Source organism: Equus asinus, chromosome 29, assembly GCF_041296235.1.
Source record: "Equus asinus isolate D_3611 breed Donkey chromosome 29, EquAss-T2T_v2, whole genome shotgun sequence".
NCBI lineage: Eukaryota > Metazoa > Chordata > Mammalia > Perissodactyla > Equidae > Equus > Equus asinus.
In genome coordinates, this window is record NC_091818.1 from 23,038,759 (window position 1) to 23,065,368 (window position 26,610).

Consider the following 26,610-nt stretch of genomic DNA (forward strand, 5'->3'; position numbering starts at 1 on the left):
TTGGAAACGCGGTGGAAACAGTCAAATAGTAACTAGATATAAGGTATCATACACTAGAAAAATAGCTCATCCGTCAAAAATAAGCCTAGAGTTAGAACCCTTGGTATTTTAGGAAAAGTTTATAATTCAAATGTTCTTTCATAATTATGTGCACAGATAGAGATACCAGAAGGAGGAGGGAGAATCAAACAGTTGTGTATGTGAATCACCTTTCTTTCTCTTAGAAACAAAGAAACAGACTCCAAGTTTACAATATCAAGAAAAGAGGGCATAGCAAAATTATTCTCAGACCACATGACCTGGGCTTTTTGAGTAACATTAAGTCATTTTACATCAAGCTTGAGCCCACAGAAGCTCACGCAGAAACCAGAGAGCACAGGGCAGCTTGCTGGTAAGCCAACCCCATTTCAGGTGTGGAAACAGCATGGAAGCCAAAAGAAAAGGATTCCCAATATCAGATCATCTGGGTTTTTCGAGACTGAAACTACAGTAACATTTAATTATTTAAGGATCCAAATCCACTTCAGAGAATGGTAATTGGAAAAAATTACATCATGTTTTTCTACCCTTGGAGAAGCTGAGAAAGGAAAGTTATCTCCTGGTGGGGTGTCAGGCTTGGTTCACTGAACAATGCCCTCCCCCACAAAGAGGTCCACATCCTAATCCCCAAAACCTATGAATATGTTACCTGACATGGCAAGAGGGACTTTGCAGATGTGATTAAATTAAGGATCTTGGGATGGGAGATTGTCCTGGGTTATCTGGGTGGATCCAATGCAATCACAAGGGTCCTTATAAGGGAAAGAGGGAGATGAGAGAGTGAGAGCCAGAGAAGGAGATGTGTTGACAGAAGTAGAGGTCAGACAGAGAGGGAGAGAGAGAGTTGAGATGCTACACTGTTGGTTTTGAAGATGGAGGAAGTGTCCAGGAACCAAGGAAGGCAGGCAGCCTCTAGAAGCTGAAAGAGGCAAGGGAAAGGACCTCTCCTACAATCTTCAGTAGGAATGCAGCCCTGCCTGACCCATTGCAGATTTCTGACCTCCAGGACTAGAAGATAATGAATTCATGTTGTTTTAAGCCACTGTTTGTGGTGATTTGTTCCAGCCACAATAGGAAAATAAAACATCAGGTGGTTTCAGGCTGCAGTCTTCTCTGCTAAATTTTACCCCTATAAATTGAGGAAGGGCATTAAAAAAATAAAATGCTCAAACATGACTAAAACCAAGATGTTTAAAGACAGTTTCTTAACATAAATCATTAGTTTCCTTTAATTCCAATGGCTACTGCTATGGTTGTGAATTGTATTCACTGGCTTCCAATCTGTACTTGCTCTTTTTGTTTCCCTGTTATGAAGCTCCACACACACACAATCAGTTGAAACAGGAAAAAGAAAAGTTCTGTAGTCGATCTGAGGTCCACTATGACTCCCCGCTTCCCCTGATGTCCCCTTGTCTCTAGTCTCCCTATAGACCCCTCTTTCTCCTCCCCATCTCTACTTCCCCCACCATCAGAGAGCTTCTTGATCTTCTTTGAGGCAACTGTCCTCCAGACCCTCAGCTACTCTGACGGAGAGAACATGAAGGAACCATCTTAGGAATTACACGCCAGGTCATGCTTACATACGCCTTTCAAGAACAGGTCTCTGGTCCATTGCAGGGCCTGCGTGGCAGGAGAGTTTGGAACCAAGATGTTGCTCAAACAGCTGCAGTGGGCTTTGAGCTTGTGTGCTGCTTTACCCCGGCATGTGAGAGAAAGCTAGAAAGCCTAGCAGGCTGAAGCTGTTTAGCTCAATTTATGTGAACAAGATGGGCCTTTGTCTCAATGCCTGGGTGGTCATAGGGAGAATGGCATTAACTCTTTGAAAGCCAGGGAAGGAACACGAAGTACTATGCCCTAGAATACCCAAGCTCTCAGCGCCCTGCCTGGCCAGCAGCCTGGCAGTAGGCAGGAGACTGTGCTTGGCTGAGGCAGATCTGGCCCAGAGATTGGATGTGACAGACCACTAGGCCATTTCTCTACAGCAATAAAACTTCTGGTTAAATCTGCCAAAGGTTAACATTAAATAGTTCAAGCACCATGGAGGTAGAATATCTGATCAGAATTTTAAAACAGAAAGACTGCATCAACAGGATACTTTGGAGTTTTGAGTAATGTAGGTACAGCATCAACGGTTCAAATGAGCTCATAATCACTCCACCCTCTATCCTCCTTCCCTTCCCCCAACATGCAACATTATTACAGAAAAACGAAGTGTAGGAACTAGGGGTAAAAGCATTCTGCTTTCTCTTTGAGGGTTTTCCTGAATTTCAGAAAGAAAGGAAGACATCTCATTTTACCCTCATTTTCTCCCAAAAAGCATCTTCTGGAAAGAGAACCTCTGGGGATAAAGCTCTTCCACATACCATTCCTTCAGCTCAGGCTTTACAGAATATACCCTTAAACTTGGAAAGAACGGAAACACGTACATGCTCAGACGTGAAGGCAATGAGCCTGGGAACAGCGGCCATTCCTTTCTCCTTGACTTCCGGGAACATCTTAAAGCGTGCAATCAGCATGGCATACATGTTAGATATGGCGCCACCTAGAGTGCACAGCAACACACAGTTACCTCTTCTAGTCATTATCAATGTCACTTCACATGCAAGACACATTCCTTATTTCTGCCGACCTAGAGGCCTCCTGGGATACAGAAAACCTCCTTATTGACTATTCTCTGAATTGAATCCTCAGACTCAGGCACTAGCTAAGAGGGTCCAGAGAAGGAGCATCGGGACCAACACAGGGCAGATGCTACCTCATCTCCGCACTCCATGTCTGTCACCAAGGGGATCTACAGTTGATGCTGCTCTTGCTGGAAGCCCTTTGAAGAGGCTTTTAAGAACTAAGAAATTGTTGCCTTCCTTCCCAGCTTGCAAGTACGGTCATTCTGCATTAAGCCTGTGAAAATTCCACTTATATCCTGATGGAGAAGACATTTCTTTTTGTTTCAGCTCATGCAATGCCTTGCGCTTAGACTGAGACAAATCAGTTGCTGTTCATGACGTGCACTATAACTCAACAATTTTTATAGAATGAGGATACACATCCAAGCCCATCTTATCATAGTCATCTGTTAATTCCCCCCAAACAATTCTTCCCTCTCAAAGACATCGTTGAAATATAATTGTATTCATTAACAAAACTTTATTTCATAATTACAGGAAAACACACAACTAAGAGAATTTTAAGTTCATCTTGAATTTCTTTTCCTGTGTTGCCCTAAGACTGTCAAGGATTTCATACCATAAGATTTGTATTTTATAAGTAGAGTCTCATTTGACAAGCAAAAAAAGTGAGCTTTTCTCCAAGATTGTTGAAAAGTTTAGGATTTTAGCTGTCAGGGGAAAAGACAGATTGTTGTGAATGCAGATGAATATACAGGCATGGAAGTTGTAAGACCATGAGACAGATTGAAGGTACTATCTCCCCCTCTCACCCAAAGGGGGATGCACCCAGGTCCTGCCAACATGTGGGTGCTTTGTGTTCCCTTCCCTTCTGGTGGCTGAGGAGCAGAAGGGCTCTCTGAGCCAAGCTGAATAGCCAACGCAGGGCAACAAGTTTTGCCTCATGACCCCTGGGCACTGATGCAGCAGGCAGCCTGATGTAGAGGCTGGCTCCATCACTCGGATCCTGGCTCCGTCATCAGTCAGAATGAGGCCAATTCCTACCTCTTCTGGACCCTGGAGACTTGGGACAAGCAGAATCCAGGTCAGACCTGCTCTGAGTAGGCACCCTATCTAAGAGGCTGACTGTGTAGGATGCTGCTGGGAGGGACCAGCTTTTAAAGGGTCTTCCACTCTAGCTCATGGTCTCTCAGTACGGGCACTTAATGATATTCCTGGCTGGGTAATTCCTCGTGGAGGGGCTGTCCTGTGAACTCTAGGATGTTTAGCAGTATCCCTGGCCTCTACCTACCAGATGCCAGTAGCACTATGCCCCCATCCCAGTAGTGACAGCCAAAAATGTCTCCAGACATTGCCAAATGTCCCTTGGCAGGCAAAACTGCCCCCAGTTGAGAACTACTACCCTAGGTGTTCTCACAGAGGCTGGGGAGAAAGGAGGGCAGAAGAAAGAGGGGAAGACGTACACAAAGAGAGCAGGTTTCACACTGCAATTATCCAAGAAGCCTCCAGCTCTGCCTCCCCACTCAGTCATTCTCTGTCTAAAGGTTCAGCAATCCTGAGAGGGATGAAGAGGTTTCTGGGCCTCTGGACAGAGCAGCCTGCATTGTGCAACACAGGCATGTGACAGATACATGAGCCCCGCCTGCTCTTATTTCCCGTGAATCTTCCAGGCAAAGGATACGCAAGCAAGACCTGAGACATTCTGAAAATCCTGTTAGATAGGAAAAGCTTTGTGACTAAGCAAGCTTTCCCTTTTTTTCCCCTCAATCCTTTGTGACTTGCTGAGCAGTGAAGAGTGCTCCAGTTCTTTCTGGCTGTCAGGTGTGGGTGACATAGCACAAGCAGATTTCTTCTAGAAGTCCCAAAGGACTTTCCACGAAGCTTGAAGCCTCTGGATGTTATGGATGGAGGTGTATGGCAACCTGAGCTGAGCTATATATTCAAGTCACAGACCTAACTCTTCATGTTTAGTCCTAGGCAGCAGGACTTTCAGATCTCAGGCACATAAGATGTGTGAATTTCCTATCCCCAGTCATTAAATTGTGAGATCCTCTAAACTAGGAATAAGGTTAGACGCTACCTAGAAAGCCATCCATTAGCTAAAAAAGATGTTATAATCCATCTCCCTTCTGTAACGCCTTGTAGAAAGTGGAGCAGAAACAGGTTGCCAATGGCCTTGTCTTCTGTCCTCTCCTCACTTTACAATGTCTACATTACACTGTAGCATGACATCCAAGGCTTCTATCTTGGCGTGAGAGCATGTGGGTGATCAAGCTTAAGTCTCCTCTACTTGATCATTCTCCATCATTGATGAGGGTGGCAGGGCAGGCCCTAAGTCCGTGCCTGACTTAGCAGAACTGCCAAGAGGATTCTTTCTCTGGGTGTATATTTTCTGGGGCAGGTGGGTTCCAAGATGAGCCAGGTAAATTAGGCCTGGCTTAAGCGCCCTTAGGCAACTTTTCAGGGTCAACAGGAGAAGCTATTCTTTCCCCACTCCTGGGACCATTAAAAGAGAGCCCAGGATGCTCTTTGTTCCCTCAGGGACAGCTCAATCACACAACCAACCTTATAAGAGCAGGAAGAATAAAGGTAGAAATGATGTTGATCTCTGAACACTACCTAATTCCTCATGAAAAATATCTTAAAATATCATCAGTTCTAGACAATGATGACAAAGTTCCCTCAACAGGGGATGGTTTTCCAAAGGAAAACTAAGCCCTGAATTCCCTACAAAATAAAGGCTAGCTTAAAATTCATCACAGCTGGTGTTCAGTGACTTAAAAAAAAAAGGTTAATTTTCCTTGCCATTTAACTAACACATTTTCCTTCAGCACCTGAGAAAATGTGCTGTACCTTTAAAAACATAAAATAAAATAGCAGATCTGATCTGGGAGGTAAAGCTACTTACTTTAAGCACTGGCCTTCAGGCCACTGTTGCTCATTTATCATTTCATCTTTTTGCCTTTCCTTTATTTTCTCTCTCTCTCCTCATCCCCTCGCCTATCAGATTTGCTGAAGAGAGTCACGACCTGGCCTTTGCTATGCCTGACACAATGGCAGGTGTGGCTCTGGCCTCCCCAGCAGGGCCATCTCAGAGTACCTCTCCCTAGGGAAGTACCCACCCCCTCCTGCCACTGATTTGGTGACAGTCTGCACACCAGGTTTCTTTTGCACGGGTCAGTGACTCTCTCTTCCCACTGCCTTCCTAACTTCTGTTTCTTTTCTGCATCAAACCAAGGTCACACACAGACCCAGGAGCCAAGGGCAGGCCTTCTCGTTTCAGGTTGATTCTCTCAGCTGGAAGAGGTGTAAATAATGGAGCTTAGAATGCAATGACAGGATGGAAAAGATTGAATGTCATGATAAAGAAGAAAAGGAATGAGAAACCTCTTGAAGAAATCATCACCTTCTTTTTTAGCTCTAAGAAATTGTCTCTGGAAGCACTCTCTGCCCACTTTGAAATTAGTGTAAATCAGCTTTTCTGCCTGTTACATGAAAGGAATAGGGTACCTAGGCTCTATTAAGTGGATCCGCCTCATTACACACCCTCAAACAGAGAACACCTTATTAAATGAGGCTACGCCTCTCCTGTCACTAATCCTGGGAAGAGCATCAGAGAGTGAATTCTCTTATTAGGAATCTTTATTCCTTTGTTCCACAAGATCCATGCATCTTCTGTGTAGGATCACAGTAGAAGTACTGGGTAAATATCATCTCTGTTTACGCTCTTTTTGAACACAAACAATTAATATTCAAGCATGGGGTAGTTGGCTTGGAGCTGTGTTCAATGGTCTTGTGTACTTAATCCCACTCATTCTCTTGATCAACATACAGCCTATTTAACCTAAGCAGAAATATAGAGTAGATATTCAATCGTTCCTGTGTTCACAATGAGGCATTGCATGTCAAAAGAAAAAAACACAGAGAGAAGTGGAAATATCATATACCAGGAGAAAATATTCCATCGCCAGAGCCTCCTGGCCAGCCAATGATTTCTCTCATTTTCTTTAATGTGACATATTCCAAAAGCACGAATACTGGAGCAATTTCATAGGTGAACCTGAAATGTAGTAATGGCCACATTTTACGTATGTAACCAAAAGAAATAATTCACCATTTCAATATCTACAGAACTATTTCCTTTTTCAAAGCCTACATTCACAAACGTTACAATAGCATTCGGCACAGAGAAAATTATGTCTTCTAAAGGGTTTGCTCATTTTTCTATATCCCGAAAGTCAAGAGCTTCAATTATTGGCTTAATGCATAAGGATCATTTAGCATATTGAATTAAGAAAGAACATTGCAGATTAACATTATTTAAAAGACAACATCTGGTCTCATTTCTCATTCACAGAATACATAATTATAAATCCAAAATGCAAAAAAAAGAAAGTCGCTTCTGTGTTTAAAATTTTTTGCATAGCTTTTATTGCATTACAAATACACCAGTACTATTTTCTAGTAAGGTAGAACAACACTCACATACTTCTGAAGTTCATATCACTATTTCGGGGACTACTTAATAAAAGAGATTTTCACGTAAGAGGTAAAGACTATGGAATGTTACTAATAATTATCCTGGATTACACAAAACCATATTTAGCTACTCACATGTTGGTGTTTGCTGTTGATGTCAGCCAGTCTGCTGCTAATCCAACCATATCCAGTCCAGTGGAAAGTTGATTAAAATATCTAGGATGCCCTGAATACAATGGAACACCAGAATCAGGACTGCATCCAGTGAAAATAAATGCCTCTTGAACACATCTTCTCTAGCTAAAGAACCTTGAAAGATCCTTCAGTGACAGGAAATCCATATTCAAAAACCCAGGATGCACACACACACACACACACACACACCCCCAAAGGAGTATTTCCTCTAACAAGACAAACTATTTTGGGATTTGGTATTTCTTAAAACACATTCTAAAAATCTTCCTTTAAACATACCCTATAAAAATGTGGTTTGCAATGTGGATGCTAGTTTATTTCCTACCGCTTCTTTCAATATATTGCAAACTCAATATATTGCAATATAACATATTTACAAACTCAAATGCTAGTGTAATCCAAAGCTATTCAAAGCCAGGCTACTTCTTGTTTACACTCATGCTTCCTTTTTGTTGAAGTTTTTCTGGGACTCAGTCATACCATGACATCCGCTAGGCATGCCAACATTCATAATAATATCAGTGACAAATAGCAGATGATTACAAAAGACAAGGCACAAATGAGAAAATAGGACACTCTGCTGAGTGGTTTGCCCTGGATTCAAAAGGTGATGATTTTCTAAAGATGGCATGGACAAATCTAATTCTTGTCAATTCTTTTCTGTCCAAATATTTGATTATAAACAGCAGAACTCCTTCATAGTCATGATTTAAAATAAAGCTGAATGCAGTCAACGTCACTGTCTTGTCAACAAGATACATGAAGATATAGTCAATGGACTGATCAGTCCACTAACAAGGCTTATCGAATTAACTTCTGGATTTCTCTCAAACTCTCTAAAGGGGCTGACATCCCAATACTCCTGAGGCTATTATTTAAAATGTGATGATAAATATCTCATTAGAATTCCGTTTCCTTGTCTTGCCCCATAAAAGCCTATCTATAAATCCATGATTGGCTTAGCAGCAAAAATTTTGGAAGATGAACAATTATGGAAATAGCATCTGATAAAAAGGCATCCACCACTTACTGGACACCTGTCTGAAACCTGGGGGATGTGATAGTCTCTCATGCCAGCAGGGTCACACAAGATAAAGGGAGGCAATGGGGAGAGCAGGGACAAAAGTCAACACAAGGCTTATCTCCAGGATGGAGTGCTCTCTTATCTGCCTCAGGCATGTGGCTAGACAATTAGACACTGAGAAAAGATAAGAGCTGGGAAAGAGCCTGCTTTAAAGGGATTGGGATTTGTGCAGCTCTCGCTCATTCTCCGGCATTGTTTTGCCTCCTATGGCCTTCTATCTCTGCTCTTTTCCAGGCTGGCTGATGCTGACCCCATCAGTTTACGCATCCACAGAAAGTGGAACAGCCTTCTTTGCTGCTGCTGCTGCTGCTGCCACCTGGAACAACCCTCCACTCCTCTCTGCCTCATTGACTCCCCATTTCATTAGAGCTCACAGCTGAAATTATAGCTGTCTTCTCCCTCCTGATGCCCCTTCATTTCTTTCCTTAAGTCATTTCTTTACAGCGAGGAAATTAATAAGGATTAGCCAATCTATCCATTAATCTACTCTCTCCATTCATCTGCATTTTCTGGATGAATCTGGTGTCTATTATCACACACTATTCAACTCTATGGAAACTTTGGCATAAAAAGCTCTGCACAAAAATTGAGAGGGATCCCACAGCGTGTGCTGCATCCAGGATATCGGACGGCCAAATCCACCCCAAAGACTACCTATGGGAAACCGTGGAAACAAGTTTGATGCTTTAATTGCTTGGCTCCCTTCTTCAATATATTTTTTTGACCTTGGTTTGCCTTTCACTTGACTCTTTCCTGCCTCAAAACTTTTGTACGCTGATAATGATGTGAAAATATGGAGGGAGAGAGTTTGACAAGTCAGACCAACGTTTCCTCTTGATTTTAGTAGAAATATTATATTTGCTCTCTCCCCTTGATTCCCACAGGCTGCTGGGGAATCCAGGCAGGGCTCTTTGAGAGAAAGGGTGTGAGAGACCTGCACTGGAGCCTGCCAGCTGGCCCAGCAGCCCGGACTTCCAGCTGCTGCCGCTGCCGCCCACACCGGGCCCTGTGCTGCGAGCGTGAGCAGTGAGCATCCCTCGGGGGGACGGGGGAATCCGGCGGTCACGCGCTGCCTGCGCAGCCAGGAGACAGCGAGTTTGAAAGGTGAGATTAAGGTGCTCTCGCCTCTGGGACGCTCCCCATGGGCCAGGGAGCCAGGAAGGATGCGCAGCCCCTGCCATCAGCCCCAGGCAGCTCAGAGCCTGGTGTCCGCAATCAATTGAGGGCCCGAACAGTCGGCCCAAACTGCTGTCTTTGTACCGGCCACACACACGCAAGGACCGCCTCATTTATTCCTTTGTCTGATGGTTCCGTTAAAAAACTCAAGGCAACATCAATCCCTCTACACCCCAACCACCACCACCACCAAATCTAACGACGCCCTTCCCCGCCTCCACCCCCGCAAACGCTAATTATTCCAGAATTCTATCGTTCCCTGCAGTTTTCCGTTCCAGCATTTCTAAAAGAAATTTAACAATACACGAAGACTTCATTTTAAAGTATTCCCCCACTGCCCCTCACTCCTCTCCAAGCTTGGAGCCCAAGTGGAAATTAGGTTAAGGCATCTCAGTAGAAAGCAAATGATAATATGCATTTTATTAAAGAATCTCCCAAGAAGCATTAAGATGCCTAATGATAGGAGGGATGGTAACTACTTCACAGACCCTAACAGTACTAGTTGTCAAATACAAGTTATAGCACAAAAATCTATAAACGTGCCAGTCAAAAAGAGGTGTGTGCTGTTAATTCTTTGTGGGGGTGGAGGGAAGACCAGAAGACTGATTATGTTATGAATAATATTGATATTGAATTAATATTGATATGCCTTGCTTAGAAATCCAACTTAATCGGTCATATTTTTTTCTGAACTTTAAATGTAATGCATTAGAGCTACACTGAACTAACAGTTTCACAAGCATTATGGCAAAATCTAAGTACTGAATTGGCCCCTCTGTTCCTGACACGAAATGGACATTGATAGACAGAACCATTACTTTCATTAACTTGCAATTCCCATGATCTTAACTCTTTAAATTGCATTTCAGACAGCCCCAGCTTCTAAGGCTGAAGCTATGAAACATTTTTATAGATTCTTTTTGGTTTGGTAGCAATAAAAATAGCAGGTAGCAATTTACTATTAACATATTTAAGTATTGGGTTAAGGGAATGGATCAAAAAAACTGAATAAAAAGTATTGTTCTGCTTGCATCTACAGATAGATGAAAAGCCGGGCGGAAAAACATCATTAATGCTTAGTAGATACATCATGTGGTTCCTCAGGAACATAAATGAGAATGATATCTAATAATTCTTCAAAAATCATACTCCACAGACTGAGTTTGATGGAAATAGCTTAGTTGAATTCCTTTCCCTATGAATCTACCTTTAAGCCTATACTCTCACAAACATGAGATAATAGCACAGTAAATCAATTTCCTAAGGCTGCTTCTCTGCATACCTTTCCTCTCTATTGGTATAAAGAATGTGCAAAAAACAAAAAACAAAAAAAGAGCTAAAAATCACAGAGCAAACATTCCTAAAATGCTTTTTGTTGATTAGAATGATACTGATAATTCATCAACAAAAAATTTGCATTATGAAAAGATCAAGTTTTTATGGTAAGTAATGTACATGTAGTATTTTGCATTTTTATTTGCTTGCAAATGTTTTAAAGGCTACAAATCAATTTGGATCCACAAGGTCTCTCCCAGACATTCATTCATACTTATTTTTATTGCTTTAATGAAGTGTAGTGCCACCATGTAGCAGGATGATTAGAGACAATGTAAAAAAGGAAGTAATGGGGTAATCATGACCTGAGGAGATGAATAGCTGACTTTGTGCAAATAAAATGAAAGCTTAGAATGTACCCAAATAAATGTTACACCTGGGGCTATAAAATGGACAAAGTACGAAGAATACTGTGAAAAAGCAATAGTCAGATTTTTAAAAATTTGCCCCTAAGGATATCTGATTCCCCTCCCCCCCTTTTCTTTATCTTATATACAGAGTGACTATGAAGCACACACATCCTTGTGTAACACGGCTAGTTTGTATTGTTTTTTTTGTGTGTGTGTGTGTTTCTTTAAAAATAGAGAAAACCCAGAGTTCAAATCTGGAGTCTTGGCCATTTGAGACAATGTTAAAATATTACTCGTCTGGTTCAATGATTACATAGGATAGTTTGTCCAATTTCTGGCCATTTCTATCTCAAGGACATTACCAGCACTACATTGGTATTTGGGCTTTTGTTTAGATCACATCTTTTGAGATTTGATTTACTTACTTCCTTCCTTGCTCCATTTTGGGTCCCTTCAACTGGCCTCTGCTGACAAATGGTTGCTTCTAGATCAGGGGTTAATCTCCATCGCCAAATCCGTGCAAGGCAAAATCTGACCATTTATACTTAGATAATGTTTCTGATATTATCAATCTCAGAAGCGTTAACACATTAGTAAAGGATGCTTTTGATTTTAATAATTCTAACAAGGACTATTTTTTAAAAAGTGACAAAAATAACTTTCTTATTTGGAAAATATTAGTAACTCCATAAAACAAAATATTTTTATAGAAAAAAATTGTAAAAAGGAAAAAGCTTTATTCTGATTGGACAATACCTGTTTTAATTGCATATTTTAAAGTTGTTTGGCAATGCATCAAAATTTCCTCCAGATTTTGTGGTTGGTCTGCCAATTCCCAATTATACTCTTGAAGGAGCTCATTAGGGTAATGGAAGTCAATCACTTTGGTTGATCTATCGAAACTTTTCACCACATACTGAAGCAAAATGTCCATAACATCTTGCAGAAACGCCAAAGTGGGTCTTTCTCCGTCACAAGCTGGCAGCAAGTCTAAAGAATGGAATCAAAATGCCACATTTTAATTTTACTATGAAAATATCCAGGTAAGATCTTGACCCGACAATTTCTCTTTGAACTGAGAGGTTTCTTTCTTTTTTTAAAAAAGCTTTTGGAAACGCAGAGCATTTTCCTTAAAGGGGAGGTATTTTTCAAAGACGAAGGAACGAGAGAAATTACATTTCCCCTCCCACCCCAAATTAATTCTTGCATTTCAATTCATCACTTATTGTTTGCTTTCTTTTTTAAAGAGAGTGTGCTTGCATTTATCTATTTCACAGGATTCGTCCTAAATGTTATTTCTCAGTAAATCATCTTAGATGATTATGGAAACACTTCATGTCAGAAATGTTTGGGGAATGCCTTTGGGCCAACCAGGAGAAGTGGAACATGCCCTGTTAGGATATCTGGCCTGTTACGAAGGCTCGCTGTTTCCAAAGTCAGCGTGTGTGTGCGTGTGTATGTGTGCGCGCGCGCGTGTTTGGGTGACTGGGTGTGTAAGCGCAAGGGAGTAAAATCGCGCGCAGGTCTCTCGTGAATAGAATCGTTCTCCTGTGAAATCGGAGCTACAAATTACTCTTGTGATCTAAAGACCTAGAAGGTCTCAGGAATTCTGAGCTGGAAACCGAGTTCCACCTGAGGCCTCGGCGGCACCAAGAAGCCGACCTCGAGTTCCGGCGCGCGCGGGCGCCTCGGCCACCCGCAGACCCGACGCTCTGCGGAGGGAGGCGCTGGGGAAAGAGCGCGGCGGCCGCAAAGACCCCTCGGAAGGCGGGCACCAAGCGCCACGCTGAGGCTGGGATCCGGGTTCGGACCGAGGAGGCGAGCCTAGCGTTTCCGTATTTCAGATGAAGATTCTCATAAGGTCCGCCTCCGCCCTCCAACTGGATGTCTCGGGTTAGGCTCCCGGCGCCGGGTCCCTCCTGAGTGCGGTGGGCGGGGCAGAGCGAGCGGCAGTGGCTCCAGGGGGCCCCGCCACGCGCCTTTACCTGTTGCGTGTAGAAACGCATAGTTGACATCGGCTTTGGAGCAGCTGCAGGGCTTCTGGTTGCAGGAGCAGGCGGCCTTCCGGGAGGTGGCCCGCGGGGGCTCGCTCCCGCCGCTCTCCGCCGCCTTCTCGGCGTCTCCGTAGAGCAGGGCTGGGAAAGACACAGAGCGCGCCGGTCAGCCACCCGCGGGGCCCGGCTCCCTCGCTCGCGCCCATCCTTTGCCAAAAATCTGCGACTCCGCTGATGGGGATGCGGAGGTGAGACGGCGGCTCTGCCCTCGCGGGCCCAGAGGCGCCTGGCCAAGTCTGCTCCCCTCCCCCGGGCACTGGCACTCACCGCATAGCTTGTTTCCGATGCCGCCGGTGAACTTCTGGGCCACCTGACACCAGGCTCTCGCTGCAAGGAAAGACAGGCAGGAGGACAGCGAGGCAGAAAGAGAAGAGCAGACGGACGTGTGAAATTTCGTTCTGTGTGAACAACGTCAATAAATCCGGGGTCCACGAGGGGCCGCCTGGGGCTCGGTAGAACGGGCAGGTACGGGAGGTGCGCGGGAGCCTGCCGGCCCGGCCCGGCCCTCGGTTCGCTGATTTGTTTCCCAAGGAGAAGCCCACATCGCCGCCCTTTGCACTTGCCTTCCAGGTGCCAATCAGTCAGGCAAACTCCCCTTCCTGCCTCGCTCGGGCGAGTTTTCCTAGACACTGAGGCTATCCATTTCCTCGCAGGCTCTCCTTCCAGACCAAGAATTCTCTCCTCTTTCCCATTTTTCCTTTCCCCACCAATACTCCATTTCTCTCCAGGGTCCAGACACCAAGATGGTGGCAGTGCCCCAGGCCCGTGGAATTCGGTGTCGAAGAGACGCCTCCGTGTTCGGGGGGCTCTCCCAGACTCTGGCGAAAAGGGCCCGATATTTCTTTGGGCTTCTTCCCCGGGAATAAGGACCTGCATGGGGTTTGGTGTTTTGGACCAGCAGGGACCTACCCCAAGACCAGGGCGAAGCGTCTTAAGTTTACTGCTGCAGGTGGGAAAACCTCTTTCGTCTTCCCCCAGCCCAGCAAACTCCAGTCCATCCGCAAAGCTTGCCTGCTGCAGGTCCCGGTTCTCCTACCTGTGCCAGGGTTCTCGGGATCCCCGGAGCCATCTTCAGACCCAAAGGACCAAAAGCCGGAGCCGGGAGATGCCATCTGCGCTACGAGACTGGAGCAGGCAGCCTCCGAGTGCGAGCTGTCGGCGAGCTGCCCTCGGCTCGGCCCTGCGCGCGCGCGCGCGTGTGTGCGTGTGTGGCGGGAGGAGGGCACCGCACGGGGACCTGCGGGGCCGCGCGGCAGAGTGGGTGTCACACAGGGACAGGGAACGTGCGTGTCTCTGAGTGCGTGCGCGCGTGTGTTGGGGTTAGGGCTTGGAGACGCGGCAACGCTCTGAAAGCGGTGGAGGTTAAACAGGGAAGAGGACCGAAGGGTCTTCACAGCCGGCAGATGAGAAAGCACGGATCGCCCGAGTGATTTTGAAGGAGAAGGAGCCCGATAGGGATGGATGAGGGGGCGGTGGAGGAAAAAAACGGGAGAGGGAGGGTGTTGAATCGTGAGGGTGCGAAGTAGGTAGTGCGCACTAACTGGAGTCAGAGTGTGTGGGTGGGAGGCGTGCCGCCGAGCCCCGGGAGAGCCGGAGGCGTGAGGTTGCCTGCGGCCCCCGCCGGCGGGGATGCGCTGTCCAGAGTGCTAACGCGGCTCACCGCGAGCTGGCCTCAGCCAAGGGTAGACCCGAGAGACCTTGGCGAGGCGGGAAGGGTGGCCGAAGCGAGTGTCTTATATACGCATCGATTGGCATATTGTTTGAGATCTGGCCCCGGCTGCGAGGAAGGAGACGCGGTTCCCATTCGGGTGCTGAGGTCGCTGTGACCTCGAGAGCCCGGGCAGCTGGGCAGGAATCAGGATCGGTTCTGGAGCTTGGGGAGGGGACGATGGGGGAAGGGCACCTACTCACTGATGGGCTCATTTCGGCTCCTTAGTAGAGCCTAATGCCTGCCTACTGAGCCGCGCGGTCCCCGGGGGCGCACCATTCCTGCGCTTCGGAGCGCGGTCGCCGGACCCACTGTCCAGGTTCAGACTGACGGCTGGGGAGAGACTGCTGATTGAGGCAATTAAAATCCATGCTGGAGTCTATCCCCGAGGACCTCAGGCTGGGGAAAAAAATAAAACGAACGGAAACTTCTTGGAAGGGGGCGAGGGAGAGCAGCTAGAGCAGGCAGGATTGAAGGCTGAGGGGGGTGGGATCGGGTCATTTGGTGACCTTGGCCCGCGGAGGCATGGAATGGCCCGCTGCTTACCCGTGACGGGAATTGGTGTGTGCGTGGGAGGCGTGCACAGTTTCCAGCTAAGCAATCTGAGCTTGCCAAATTCGAGGCGGAAAGAAGGCATCATTTGCGGGGCCCTCGTTTTAGAGGGCCTCAAATCAATGACCTTCCCCCACCCCAAGAGAATCTTCACGATAGCGTGGGTTGGGGCTGGCGGGAGGGCGAGATTCGCTATTTCTGAGGCCGGGTGAGAAGGAGTTTGTCCTTTCCTGAGAAACTCAAAATCTCTCCTCTCTTACAATTTCCTTTCTCTAAACGTTGCTAAACAAAGGAAGGGCGCCCTGAGAACTTGAGGGTCGCCGAGTTCGCGTTGCCTTCCTTTGGCAGTCGAGATCAGCGTCAAGTACATCTTGCCGCTCCTGGACTCGCTGAGAAGGGGAGGAGGAGCCGGGGTAGAAAGGGCCGCGTCCGGCCTCCCGGGGCGCGCATTCCCCGCGCGCTGCTCCCCTTAGGCGAGCGTTTTTCACTTCCATTCTGTTCACAATCCATTCTTTCTTTGACCTCTTGAACCGAGTCACCCAAGTTGCTGCCAAAGCAGACACTCAGGATCCTCAGTCTTGGCTACCACCCCTCGACTCTCGCTTAGGAAGGACGTCGTGGGGGCCGCGTGCAAGCCCATGTCCTGTGTCCCCACGCCCGCGAGGCTCTGGTCAATTGTCTCCACAAAGCTTTGTCCTCTTCCCACGTGCCCCAGCCGGGAGGATCCGTAGGATCAGCGCCGCTGCCGCCGAGCCCAGGCCCGGCAGTGGGGGCGGGGAAGGGCGATGGCAGGGCCCCCCAGGCTCGGTGTAGAGCTGGCAGTGCCGAGAAGCCAGCACCAGGCCGCCGGTGCGCGCGGGGCACGAACCCAGGCCCCAGTCCGGCCGCTTTTTCCGGCGCTCCCGGCTCCAGTGCTCTGGTGGACCAGGTAACAACTCCAGGGATGTAAGGACTTCGCGGTTCCGCCGTCCTCGCCGTGGGCAGGGCTGCTCCGCAGCTCTTGCTCCAGATCCGAGTCGGAGAGACCGGTTCTTTGTTTAAATCCAGGCCGAATCCTGCCAATGTTTTGCTTCAAGCTGTCAGGCTGGCGCTGCAGAACTTTTCTACTACCGATGAGGGGTCGACAATATAAAAGTTCTTTAAAACAATTGTTTAAAACACACACAAAGCCCCGAAGGAAGAAGCGGTTTAAAGCACTGGGAAGGCAGAAATCGCAACACCTGGATTTAACGGATTTTTTTTTTAAACGCAATGACCTAAAACGCTACCGTTTAAACTCCACTGAATCCCGTAGCTCCGGAGTACTTTGAGTGTAATGGTGGTATTTAAGCTTTTTTTATTTAACACACCCTACTTCAGATGCACACGGGGATCGGATTTCTCTTTTTCCTCACGCCGTCCCTCCCTAGACGGCAATTTGCTTTATAAAGATTTCCATTTCGCCGAAGGGCCCACTCTCCCTTCTCTCGGGCTGGGGGTTGGAGATAACAAAAGAGCTCAGGGAGGTAATAATTACAGTCATTAGTTCACAAAGGAGGCAGCCACCGAATGGGAAGGGGAGGCGGCCAGCGCTGAGGAAAGGCTTTCGAAGGCCCCTCCTCGCATAAAGGGGGAGAGACCTGCGCTCCGAGGGGGGCCGCCCGCCGGCCTGGTTCCTTGGTTGACCTATTTCTCGTCCGTGGTTTAGCTAGAGATCGTGCTGCAGTCCCGCCAAAGAAGAGTGCCTGGTACACGTTTTCCCTGCTGTGCTCCCAGTGCTTAAATGTCGAAGGACAGAGAAAGAAGGGGAGATGGAAAGAAGGAGAGAGGAAGAAAATGGAGAAAAAACAAAGGAATACAAAAGGAAAAGGGACAATAAAAACACTGCAACCTTTCACCAAACGTTTGCCATTCTTTTGTCCAGTTCCACTTGAAAGGGTGGGGGCCGCTTAGGGAAGGGGCCTGCTGCCTCCCCATCCAGCAAGGGCAGGGCCGTGATGCCAGGGCTCTGGGCTGCAGGGGCCACTCCGGGAGCCTGGATTGAAGAAGGGGCCTGGTAGTGAAGCGAAGCTCGACCCTCCACCCCCCGCCCCCGCCCCGGGGCCTCCTGAGGGTGGGTGGACGGGTGGGTTGGGGCGGAGCGGGCCGGGTCACCTCGGGTTGCAGATATCCCTCCCCACCCTAGCCGAGGCACGGTGCCCCGCGGCGCTGGTTTCGCTGTGCTAGGCCCAGCCTGCAGCCCGGAGTCTGGAGCCAACGGTCTGGACAGCAACCGGGGTGGCTCCTCCCTCTGAGTGCCAACTCGAGAAGAGGCCGAGGCGCGAACCCAGGAAAGGAGCAGGGCCTATAGCGCACCTGGACCCCGAGCTCAGCCCGCCACCGTGGGAGGGGTGCCCTCGCGGGGGTTTCATCTGTAAAATGAAGAGGCACGACTCATCTCTGGGGACCTTCGGGCGCCAATGCTTTGGGTTGGAGAGAACATTACACCCAGTGGGCAAGCGGCACATCAAACGTTGTCAGCCGGCCGCACGCACCCTCACTCCCCCCTGGGCACGGGGTTCTTGGGAGCAGCAGCCGGGGGACCCCACAGAAGGGACAAGCCTGTCCTAGCCAGAAGCCTTCTGCAATTCAGTCATCCATGAAATCACCGCGCTCTCTTCTTTACCCTCTCCAGGCCGCGCAGACCAGGAGGGAGTCAGCTGCATAGAAGAGCTTAACCCGGGTTTTAAAATAAGATGCAGTCAACTGAAGAATGCGAACCTCTGCCCACCCACAGCCCTCCCCTCCATCTCAAATACAGCAAAATTCGGAGCACCGGAGATGGTCTCAAATCTCCAGACTAGGAGAACCTAAAAAAATCTGACAGTTCAGCTCAGTGGCTGGACCAGAATTTTTATAGGCGGGGCCAAAGCCACCCACACTGGTTGGGAAGGCTGTGTGGGTGTGTGTATCTGTGAATGTGCGTGTGTGCCCGCCGTATGTGGGCGAATTGGGGATTTGTCGGGAGGCCACGTTTGTGTCGTAAGGGGTTTTAACTCGGATGGTATGTTTGTTTGGGGTGGCTGGGGGGCGGGGTTGTTCGCTGATGGAGACAGAAGGCTCCTCACTACCCTCCCCGGGGCAGGGCCACCTGCACAACAGGACAGCAGGAGCCTGGCCCCGAAGGGGAATATGGCGCACCAGCCCCGAAAGCCACGGATTCTACAAGGTACTTCCTTTATTTAGTAACTTGAATAACCAAGAGAAGGCAAAGCGCGAGTCTGAGATGAAATTCGTCTTCAAAGCTACCCCCCACCCCGGCTCCCCGCTACCCAGGCTTTGTTCTCTTCTCACAGACTCAGTGTCCCGCGGGCCTGGGAGAGCCAAGATAGGAGAAATCTTTGAAGTCACTCAAATGACAAAGGAGGGGTCGGCGAGAGCTCAGGAGCAGTCGGGTCCACAGAAGGACTCGCAAATAAGTGACCAAAGAGATGCATTGGGGGTCAGGCACAGGGATGCCCCAACTGGCCGGCTGGTGGCAGTGCAGGGTGCGGGAGGGGTCTCAGTTCTCCGCCTTCGGAGCCGCAAAGGCTGGCCAGGGCCCTCGAGGGGCAAGCGCAGCGGGCAGCCCCGCCAAGGTCAGGGCCGCGGCTTCCGCGCCTGGTGGTGCCAGCGCCTGACCGTTCCCCGCCTCGGCCCCCGCAGCGCGCAGTCTCGGGCACGTTCCGATGGCGGTGGCTGCCCAGCAGCCGGGCTACACCTGCTCGACGAGGCGCCGGCGCTGGGAGGTTTTGCGCAGGAGCCTCCTGTAGTCGTAGGGGCTGGCTGCGGGCCCGTTCTCCTCCTCCTCCCGGCTCTCCGCCGCCCAGCACCTGCGAGCGAGACCCGGGCCGGAGCGTCAGCGGCACCACCGCGCGGAGCGCATCGCGGCCCACCCGGAGGTAGGCGGGTTCTCTTCCCCACACGTCCCACCAACCACGGACTCTTAAACACGTCACATTCAAAACAGGATAGTGGCCAAACGTTTCTGCCATCATTTTCTCAGCAGGTTTTCAAAACTCCTCTGAGTGCAGGAGCAGAAAGGCTGGTAGAACCTGGTGACTTTGGACGACAGCTAAGTAAAGGGTCAGAAGGTGTCGTTCAAAAAGGTGAGCTTCGTTTGTCTTGAAATAACTTATAACCATAAACAAAGATTTATTTTAGTACCTTGATTAACACGTTCTGTCAAACAGGAAAAGTCAAGGTGCCTAAAGAGACAACCATCATTCTGCATTTTAAAACTGCTCAAATGTTTCTAAAAAACGCTCTCCCCAAATCTGACCAAACACTGTGTCAGCTTTTTCAATGTTTTCAATGAGGCTGTTGGGCCAACTCTCCTGAGCCCACTGTTGGGAGACCCTGCCGACCTTCCATTCTGCAGCTTGCCTAGGGAAGTGGGCTGTTCTTTCTCCAGTAACATCTTCCAACACATAGTCTGGCCAAAAGTTTCTCTAATTGTCCCAGGATGTCCTTTAGAGCTGGTTTTTTTTCTATTTTTGTCTTCTATTTTAAATCCAGGATCCTATCTTGGTTTCCCTGCTGCATTCGGTTGTTTTGTCTCTTTAATCTGCCTTAGTTTAGAAAAATCCCCTCCTTAAGTTACCTTGCTCAGCTTTGTTAGATCAATATCCCTTCCCTCTAGAATCAAGCTCCTTGGAGACAAAGATCACACCTTATGCACCGATGTATACAACCCCTCTTCAAGCACCCAGCATGGGGCTTTGCATAGGGAGGCAAGACAGAGTGGTGGTTAAGGTCACTGACTAAAATCAGAAAGGCCTGTGTTCAAATTCTGACTCCATCACTTATTACCTAGGTGACTGTGTGCAGTCACTAAACTTTGTAGATAGACTGAGCCTTCTCATCTATAAAATGGGCAATAACAGTAACTGCCTCACAAGGTTGCTGGGGGATGAAATGAGATAATAATGGAGTGCCCAGCACAAGGTAAGCACTCAGTCAATGCTAGCTCCTAGCATTCTTATTCTAGTAACTACTAACCACACCTGCATAGACACCGCTGGAACACCAGGTGGTACTTACGGGATACAATGCTTTTACAGCAGCTGTGCATTTGCTGGTGGGGAGAAGGGGAAGGATACACGGGAGAGGAGGCAGACTGGGTTGTTAAAATGGGGAGCAGGTAAATCAGCGCAAAGCAATTTGAGCAGGGAGTGAAAAACCTTGGATTTTAGTTTACTAACTCAGTGTGTGGCTTTGGGCAAGTCACTTAATCTTTCTGGCATTTGGTATTCTCCTGTATAGAACTCTGTGGTTAGACTAGAACATCTCTAAGCTCCAACATGTTATAGTTCTGGGTCCCAAGATGCAAGAATACATCGTCTTTTGGAGACAAGGGGTAAAAATTATAGTTCAGGTAGACTCTGGAAAAGCAAATAAAGATAGTAGCCACCATTTATGGGCCACGTCCCCTTCGCCACGTCTGGCTCCACACACATCATTTCATTTAATCTCTAGCACAACATGCTGAGGCAGTTATAAGTAAATCCCTTTGCAGATGTGGAAACAGCAGCTTAGAGGGGTCTAGAAACATGCAAGGTCACTCAACTACTAAGGGCGGAGTCAGGATCCAAATCTAAGACTGTCTGACTCTAAAACCTCTTCTCTTAACCACCATGTCACACTCTCAAAGAGATGAGGGAGGGTGCCTGAGTGCCCCAGGCTGACAGGATGTTTGCTTAGGGTTTTGGAAAAACAGCTTTTTGTTGGCTGCCATTGCTCCCATTTCTCATATACCACGTTTCCATCTTATTGTGTGCCCTCAATTTCAAAACTTCGCAAAGAATTTGGAGGGGAAAGAAAAAAATTCCCAAGGTAGTAAGTGAGCTACAAATGGTTTAAGTTATTTCATGTCAAACAAAGTTGGTGGTAAAGTGAGAGATCAAATCCAAAATACATATTTCTATAAGAATCTTTCTCCCAAATATTTTTTGGTCTGACATCACTGATTCTGAGAAATTAGACAGCATAATTAAGAAACCAGTAAGTGACTAAAATTACATTGGTTAGAGCTTAAACACAGACTTTGATTATGGTTTATTGCTTAAAACTAGGATGACCATATAATTTATCATCCAAACTGAGGTACTTTTAAAAGGAGGTGCTATTAATGATTACACCAAGAAATTCTGTATAAACTGAGATTGTGCTTGAAAAACTGGGCTGTCTGATTACCCTATCATTATACTCATGTTTTTACTTTTAAGCAACATACCAATCATAAGGTGTAATTTTCAGTAAAAGTGCTTTGTTATTAGTCCACACACAAGATGAAAGTGCTTTAGAAACGGAATTGTGAGGATAAAATTGAAAATGCTGTCTTTTAACGTGCAGTTTATTACCTTTCATCAGCCTTAAAACACTGATTCTGGAGTTCTCTCTGTTGTCTTCGTTCTCTTAAACTAGGGTTATGTTCCTTTGGTCCAGAACGACTGGGCAAAAATTCATTATAATAGAAATCTTCCAAATCTAATAATTTTCCCTGACTGTAAATGAACACATAAACACACCATAGTATGAATCTAACTTTCTACTCACTTAAACTTACAGGATACTTGTTTCTTCTTTTAAAGTATTTTCTGTAATTTAGGAGTAATATGCACATGCCAATAGAAACAGGAGAAGTCTTGAAATGCGCCAAAACAGTATTTCCTAAATTAAAAAGAAAAACAAAACCCTCATCTCTTACCTTTGAGAGAGCATTACCTGCTGGAGCAGCTTTTCCTGGTTCTCTTGTGTTCAACTTGGCACAAAACTAGTAGTTACTAGACAGCCGATGATTACAATGCTTCAGTTTGGCCAGTAGAGGTCAAGTTTCACAACCGACCCTTGGGCCACTATGAGAAAAGCTGACCTTTATGTCATAGCACACAGCATTTTCCAATTTTATGTCATCAATACATTGATGCACACAATGTTTCATGGTCTTACCTCCTTCACAGGTAGCCTTCTGTCCTCCCCTTACCTGTTGGGCTTTAGGGGAGTAATTTCTGTGCTGGATTTTAGTTCCTGCACATGACATACACACAGGGTGTGTCCTCAACCACTTTGATTCTTGGATTTACTCAGCCCACAGTTCTGGTTCCTGTGGGACTCAGTATCTGTAGTCTGATGGGCCTTCATTGAGGTAAACAGGTATCAGTCTGGAAAACTACCAGGTTCACAGTGCTTCTAGGGAAAAGTGCTTCTCAAGTTACGGATATTAATTTCTAAATCAACTCTCAGAATGCCACCGATTCATAAATCGAGAACTCTGTGTCTACTGCAGCTTAATAGAAGAACCTTCATCTGCTACTGGCACTGTCTGGAAATTAGTTGATTGAAATAGTGGTATAATATTAAGATAGTAAAGCACTGGTGGGCTGAAATATTATAGGAGGAGGGAAATAGTGTGAATTTAAGTGTGCCACACCTGCAGGTGACACAAGGCAAACAGGAGTTTGGGGAAAGAAACTTTATGGACACGGGCATGTTCAAATCACTTAATCAAAACCATCTCAAAGGAGCAAGAAAAGCAAGTTCTGTATTGGGACAGTACAACTCAATTCCAAAACTATTTGAGTTCTTGGTGTATACCTTGCAATGTGCTAGCTCAGTATATTTCCAATAGGAAAGACCTTATAAATTACATATACATCACATATTTATAATACAAATGTATTGGGAGCACTCCACTTTCCGAATCTATCCACAAAAATAGGTGATTTTTAATCATAATTTGAACATACAGATTTATATTTTGGTTTGATAAGATGACGTATTGAAATCTATAAATAATATTTACCTATCTTTCCTTGGTCTTCGTTTTTCTTCTTGGATTGACTTCTAAAGGGAATAGAAAAAATTTTAAAATCTATGGAATAGTATGATCTTAATGTAATTTATATGTTACCATAATCTTAATATGTAAGTACATATTCTTATAAAGCTAATTCAGGACTAAGCAAGTGGATATAATATTTTTAAAATCTAAAGAAATATAATGTATGCACTAATTATGAATTTGTTATTATTTTTACCAGGACTGGACTGGAATTAATCTTTGCATTCTACGTGAAAGAAGAATTTACCACACAGTGGCCAGTACACATAAGATTACATAAGGTCTGTCCACCCTACAAATGGGGACAAAATGTTAGAATTTCCAGAAAATCCATCCGTCTATCACAAATGCAGTGGTGATTCAGGCCGGTTAATGAGGCTTCTTTGACGTCTTGCTTACATGTCATCCTGGTCTGCAGGTAAAGCGGATGATGGCCAGTGGGGGCAGGTGCAGCAGTCCACAAAAGGATGGAAAGGTGACTTCATTAACCTGGAGGAGCCCATTTTTATGGCTTAAAAGTAGCAGCACAGACGATATATACGTTCATTGGCAAAATGTTTTCACAGTTGAAAACTTTATGTATCAGGGCACAAATTAGAATATTTAAGTATAGAAGTAATCAGATATATTTTAACCAATACTTCAATCTAAACACTAACAAAATGGCATGTCATCTTGTCTTATATACAAAGTGACATTACCTTTTGTATTGTAACATTAGTGCTATATTTCACTGTGTGCTGGCTCAATATATTTGAGCTCATATATTTATACGTTGCAAGAGCATATATGTCTTTTAGGCTGAGAAAACAAACCACCTTGAACAAGCTGAGGATATTATAATTGTGGAAACCCTAATGTAGATACCAAGTTGGCTGGCACCATAAAAGTGCAAGATAATAAAAACAGCAATCAATAATGGTGTGCAAATATTGAGAGTTTTCCCCAGTATTTTTAGACACATTAAATCATTTTTTCTCATGATTTATCATTTATAATACACTAAATGTCAGATGAGTCAAATAGTGCATAGTTTCCTTTATTCTTATTTGTCAGGATTTTAGTGGGTGGATGAGGTAGAAGGGAGTGTTTAAATGCATGAGGTCTGGGAGTAGCCCATTCAGGAAACAGTGTAAGGGGCAGGACACCAATTACATTCCTGTCCTCCTCCTCATTTCCTATTACTTCAGATTCTTGGTCCAATGCCCTAGGCTAGGAGGTGCTTACAAATGATTATATTACTAGCATAGGTACCTTAGTGGTCCAGTTATGATCCCTGGGACCAGGGTGGTGTTTGTTGTGGTATTTGTTGTTGTTTTAATATGATGGAGGTCCTGACTCCTTGATCTATTATCTGAAAAAAAGTTTCTCTTGATCTTGGTAACAATTTTCTACAATCCAAAGTTATGCTTACTTGATGGCATGATGTTGAGTGACAGAGATCCCTTTTATACCACCAAAAGTCAAATAATGTTCTGCCCTTGAATTCTCAAGCTGGTGAGGACCCCTTTTTATTCTAGATCAGCATTTCTTTCTGGGAGATGGTGTATATAAGTTGGTTCTCAGTTACAGGAATTCTTAGAAGAGGAAATACTGTCCAGGCTTATTTCACTCTTGGCCTGTGCTAGAATATTCTAATGGAATATAATCCAATAATATATTTTTTCCAAAAATTATTTAAGATGGTTTTAATAGAAGCACTTATACAATCAAGGTAATAAAATAGAAGTTTAAATAAGGAACAAAGAGGACAAAAGTGTGTTAAGAGGGAGAATACATTTGTCTCTGTTTCCTAGTGGCTAAGCCTAAAAGGGAAGCACAGAGTTGTGTTCCTCATCATGAAGGAAGGAAGGACAGGGTACCTCATGGGAGAGGACATAATATGCATTTTATATTAGGAGCATTTCCTGCTAAGACAAACAATGTTTTCAATTATAGTTTTGAAATTACAAATGACAACTTGAAATTTGAAATGAAGATAAAGAAGCAAATGTCCTTTGGTAGCTTCTTGTAGAACTGGAGTAAAGAAAAGAGAAAGAGAAGGAGATAAAAATAACCCAACGAGGAGACTTTCCGGTGAGGGTATTTGTTGAGGAGGCCTTTGAAAGAACAGAGGTCTCGGCTCAGAGGACTCCGAAGAACCTGTTCCTCCGTTAGCTACATCACACTCCCTCCCCGTCCCACCAGACATAAGGAAAGGCATTTTATGACAAACTTTAAAATTCATATCCATTACGTCATGGTGGATACAATCTTACATCTCCTTTGGAAATATGCTAACTATTTATTTACGGTCTTCACAAGCAGGAAGAAAGTAGCCAAAACATAGGAACAAAAAAGACCCTGGAGTGGCCAAACTACTTACTGCTGTGGTTCAGGGAAAGTACTGGAGAAAATAATAAAAGTGGAAGGGACCTTTGATATGACTGTGTTCAATTACTCATTTTTGGAGGAAACTGTTGGCCCTGAGTCACTTTTCTTGATGGCTGCACAGCTCCTGAGTGTCAGAGCATGCACCACACACCATTCCAACACACCATCCCAACACACCATTCCATACCATTCCAACATACCATTACGTCACACAGCATCACACCACACACCATCACAACAGGGTGTGTGTGCTTGGCTAACGTTCTCTCCCCCACAGGCGTGCTTCTGAGGCTCAGCCTACGCTTATTTTGGACACAACAATAGCAATATTTCCCAGATGGAAGAGACTAAGAGTATCGAATCACAGAAGAGAGCTGGTATTGATGTTAAGGCAGTCAAAGTGACCATAGTAAGAAGTGACATCCAAGGAGAAACAAAAGCTAAAAACAAAGGTAAAACAATTGAGAGCACAGCTGTTTGTGTTGGGCAAGTGTGAGGCAAGTCACTTCCACAGCTTGGCAGCCCCCAGGGATAATGTACTACGTAGTGTGTTATTTAGCAAATAGTCTTGTGGTTATGAGCAACACACTGTTCCAGCAACAGTGGGTGTGACATTGAGCAAGTCCCTGCCTTCATAGAGCATATGCGCTGCAGGGGAGAGTCAGGCAGGAGACAAATAGATAGATAAATACTTATAAATGCCCTGAAAAACATGAGGCAGGTCAGGAGGATGCAGCGAGATGGGGTGCTGCCTTGCACACGGCCGTCAGGGAGCCTCTCTGGTAAGCATAGATCTGAACA

At 45.9% G+C, this 26,610-nt stretch overlaps 2 protein-coding genes across 21 annotated transcripts in view; both read right to left on the reverse strand.

Moving 5' to 3' along the window:
• GAD2 (glutamate decarboxylase 2) overlaps nucleotides 1-15,044 on the reverse strand; it is an 81,123-nt gene extending 66,079 nt beyond the window's left edge. The window contains exons 1-7 of the mRNA XM_014868253.3: nucleotides 14,373-15,044; nucleotides 13,604-13,663; nucleotides 13,268-13,417; nucleotides 12,039-12,272; nucleotides 7,278-7,368; nucleotides 6,611-6,723; nucleotides 2,466-2,581 (exon numbers count right to left, since the gene is read on the reverse strand). Coding sequence (XP_014723739.1) covers nucleotides 2,466-2,581; nucleotides 6,611-6,723; nucleotides 7,278-7,368; nucleotides 12,039-12,272; nucleotides 13,268-13,417; nucleotides 13,604-13,663; nucleotides 14,373-14,448 — 840 coding nt within the window. The 5' untranslated portion in view covers nucleotides 14,449-15,044. The remainder of the gene's footprint in view (nucleotides 1-2,465; nucleotides 2,582-6,610; nucleotides 6,724-7,277; nucleotides 7,369-12,038; nucleotides 12,273-13,267; nucleotides 13,418-13,603; nucleotides 13,664-14,372) is intronic.
• Nucleotides 15,045-18,776: 3,732 nt separating this feature from the next.
• The window catches only part of MYO3A (myosin IIIA), a 217,976-nt gene continuing 210,142 nt past the window's right edge, over nucleotides 18,777-26,610 (reverse strand). For 5 of the 20 annotated variants that reach the window (XR_011499333.1, XM_070501363.1, XM_070501362.1 and 2 more), the window contains 3 exons: nucleotides 23,398-23,438; nucleotides 22,152-22,265; nucleotides 18,777-19,426 (listed from right to left, as the gene is read on the reverse strand). Coding sequence is in view for 16 of the 20 variants with exons in the window: in XM_070501363.1 (XP_070357464.1) it covers nucleotides 22,181-22,265; nucleotides 23,398-23,438 (126 nt within the window). In the remaining 4 variants the exon portion in view is untranslated. Of the gene's footprint in view, nucleotides 19,427-21,955; nucleotides 22,266-23,397; nucleotides 23,439-23,691; nucleotides 23,926-26,610 lie in introns of those variants that run through there. The other 15 variants (XM_070501364.1, XM_070501352.1, XM_044762302.2 and 12 more) reach the window with 6 other exon arrangements.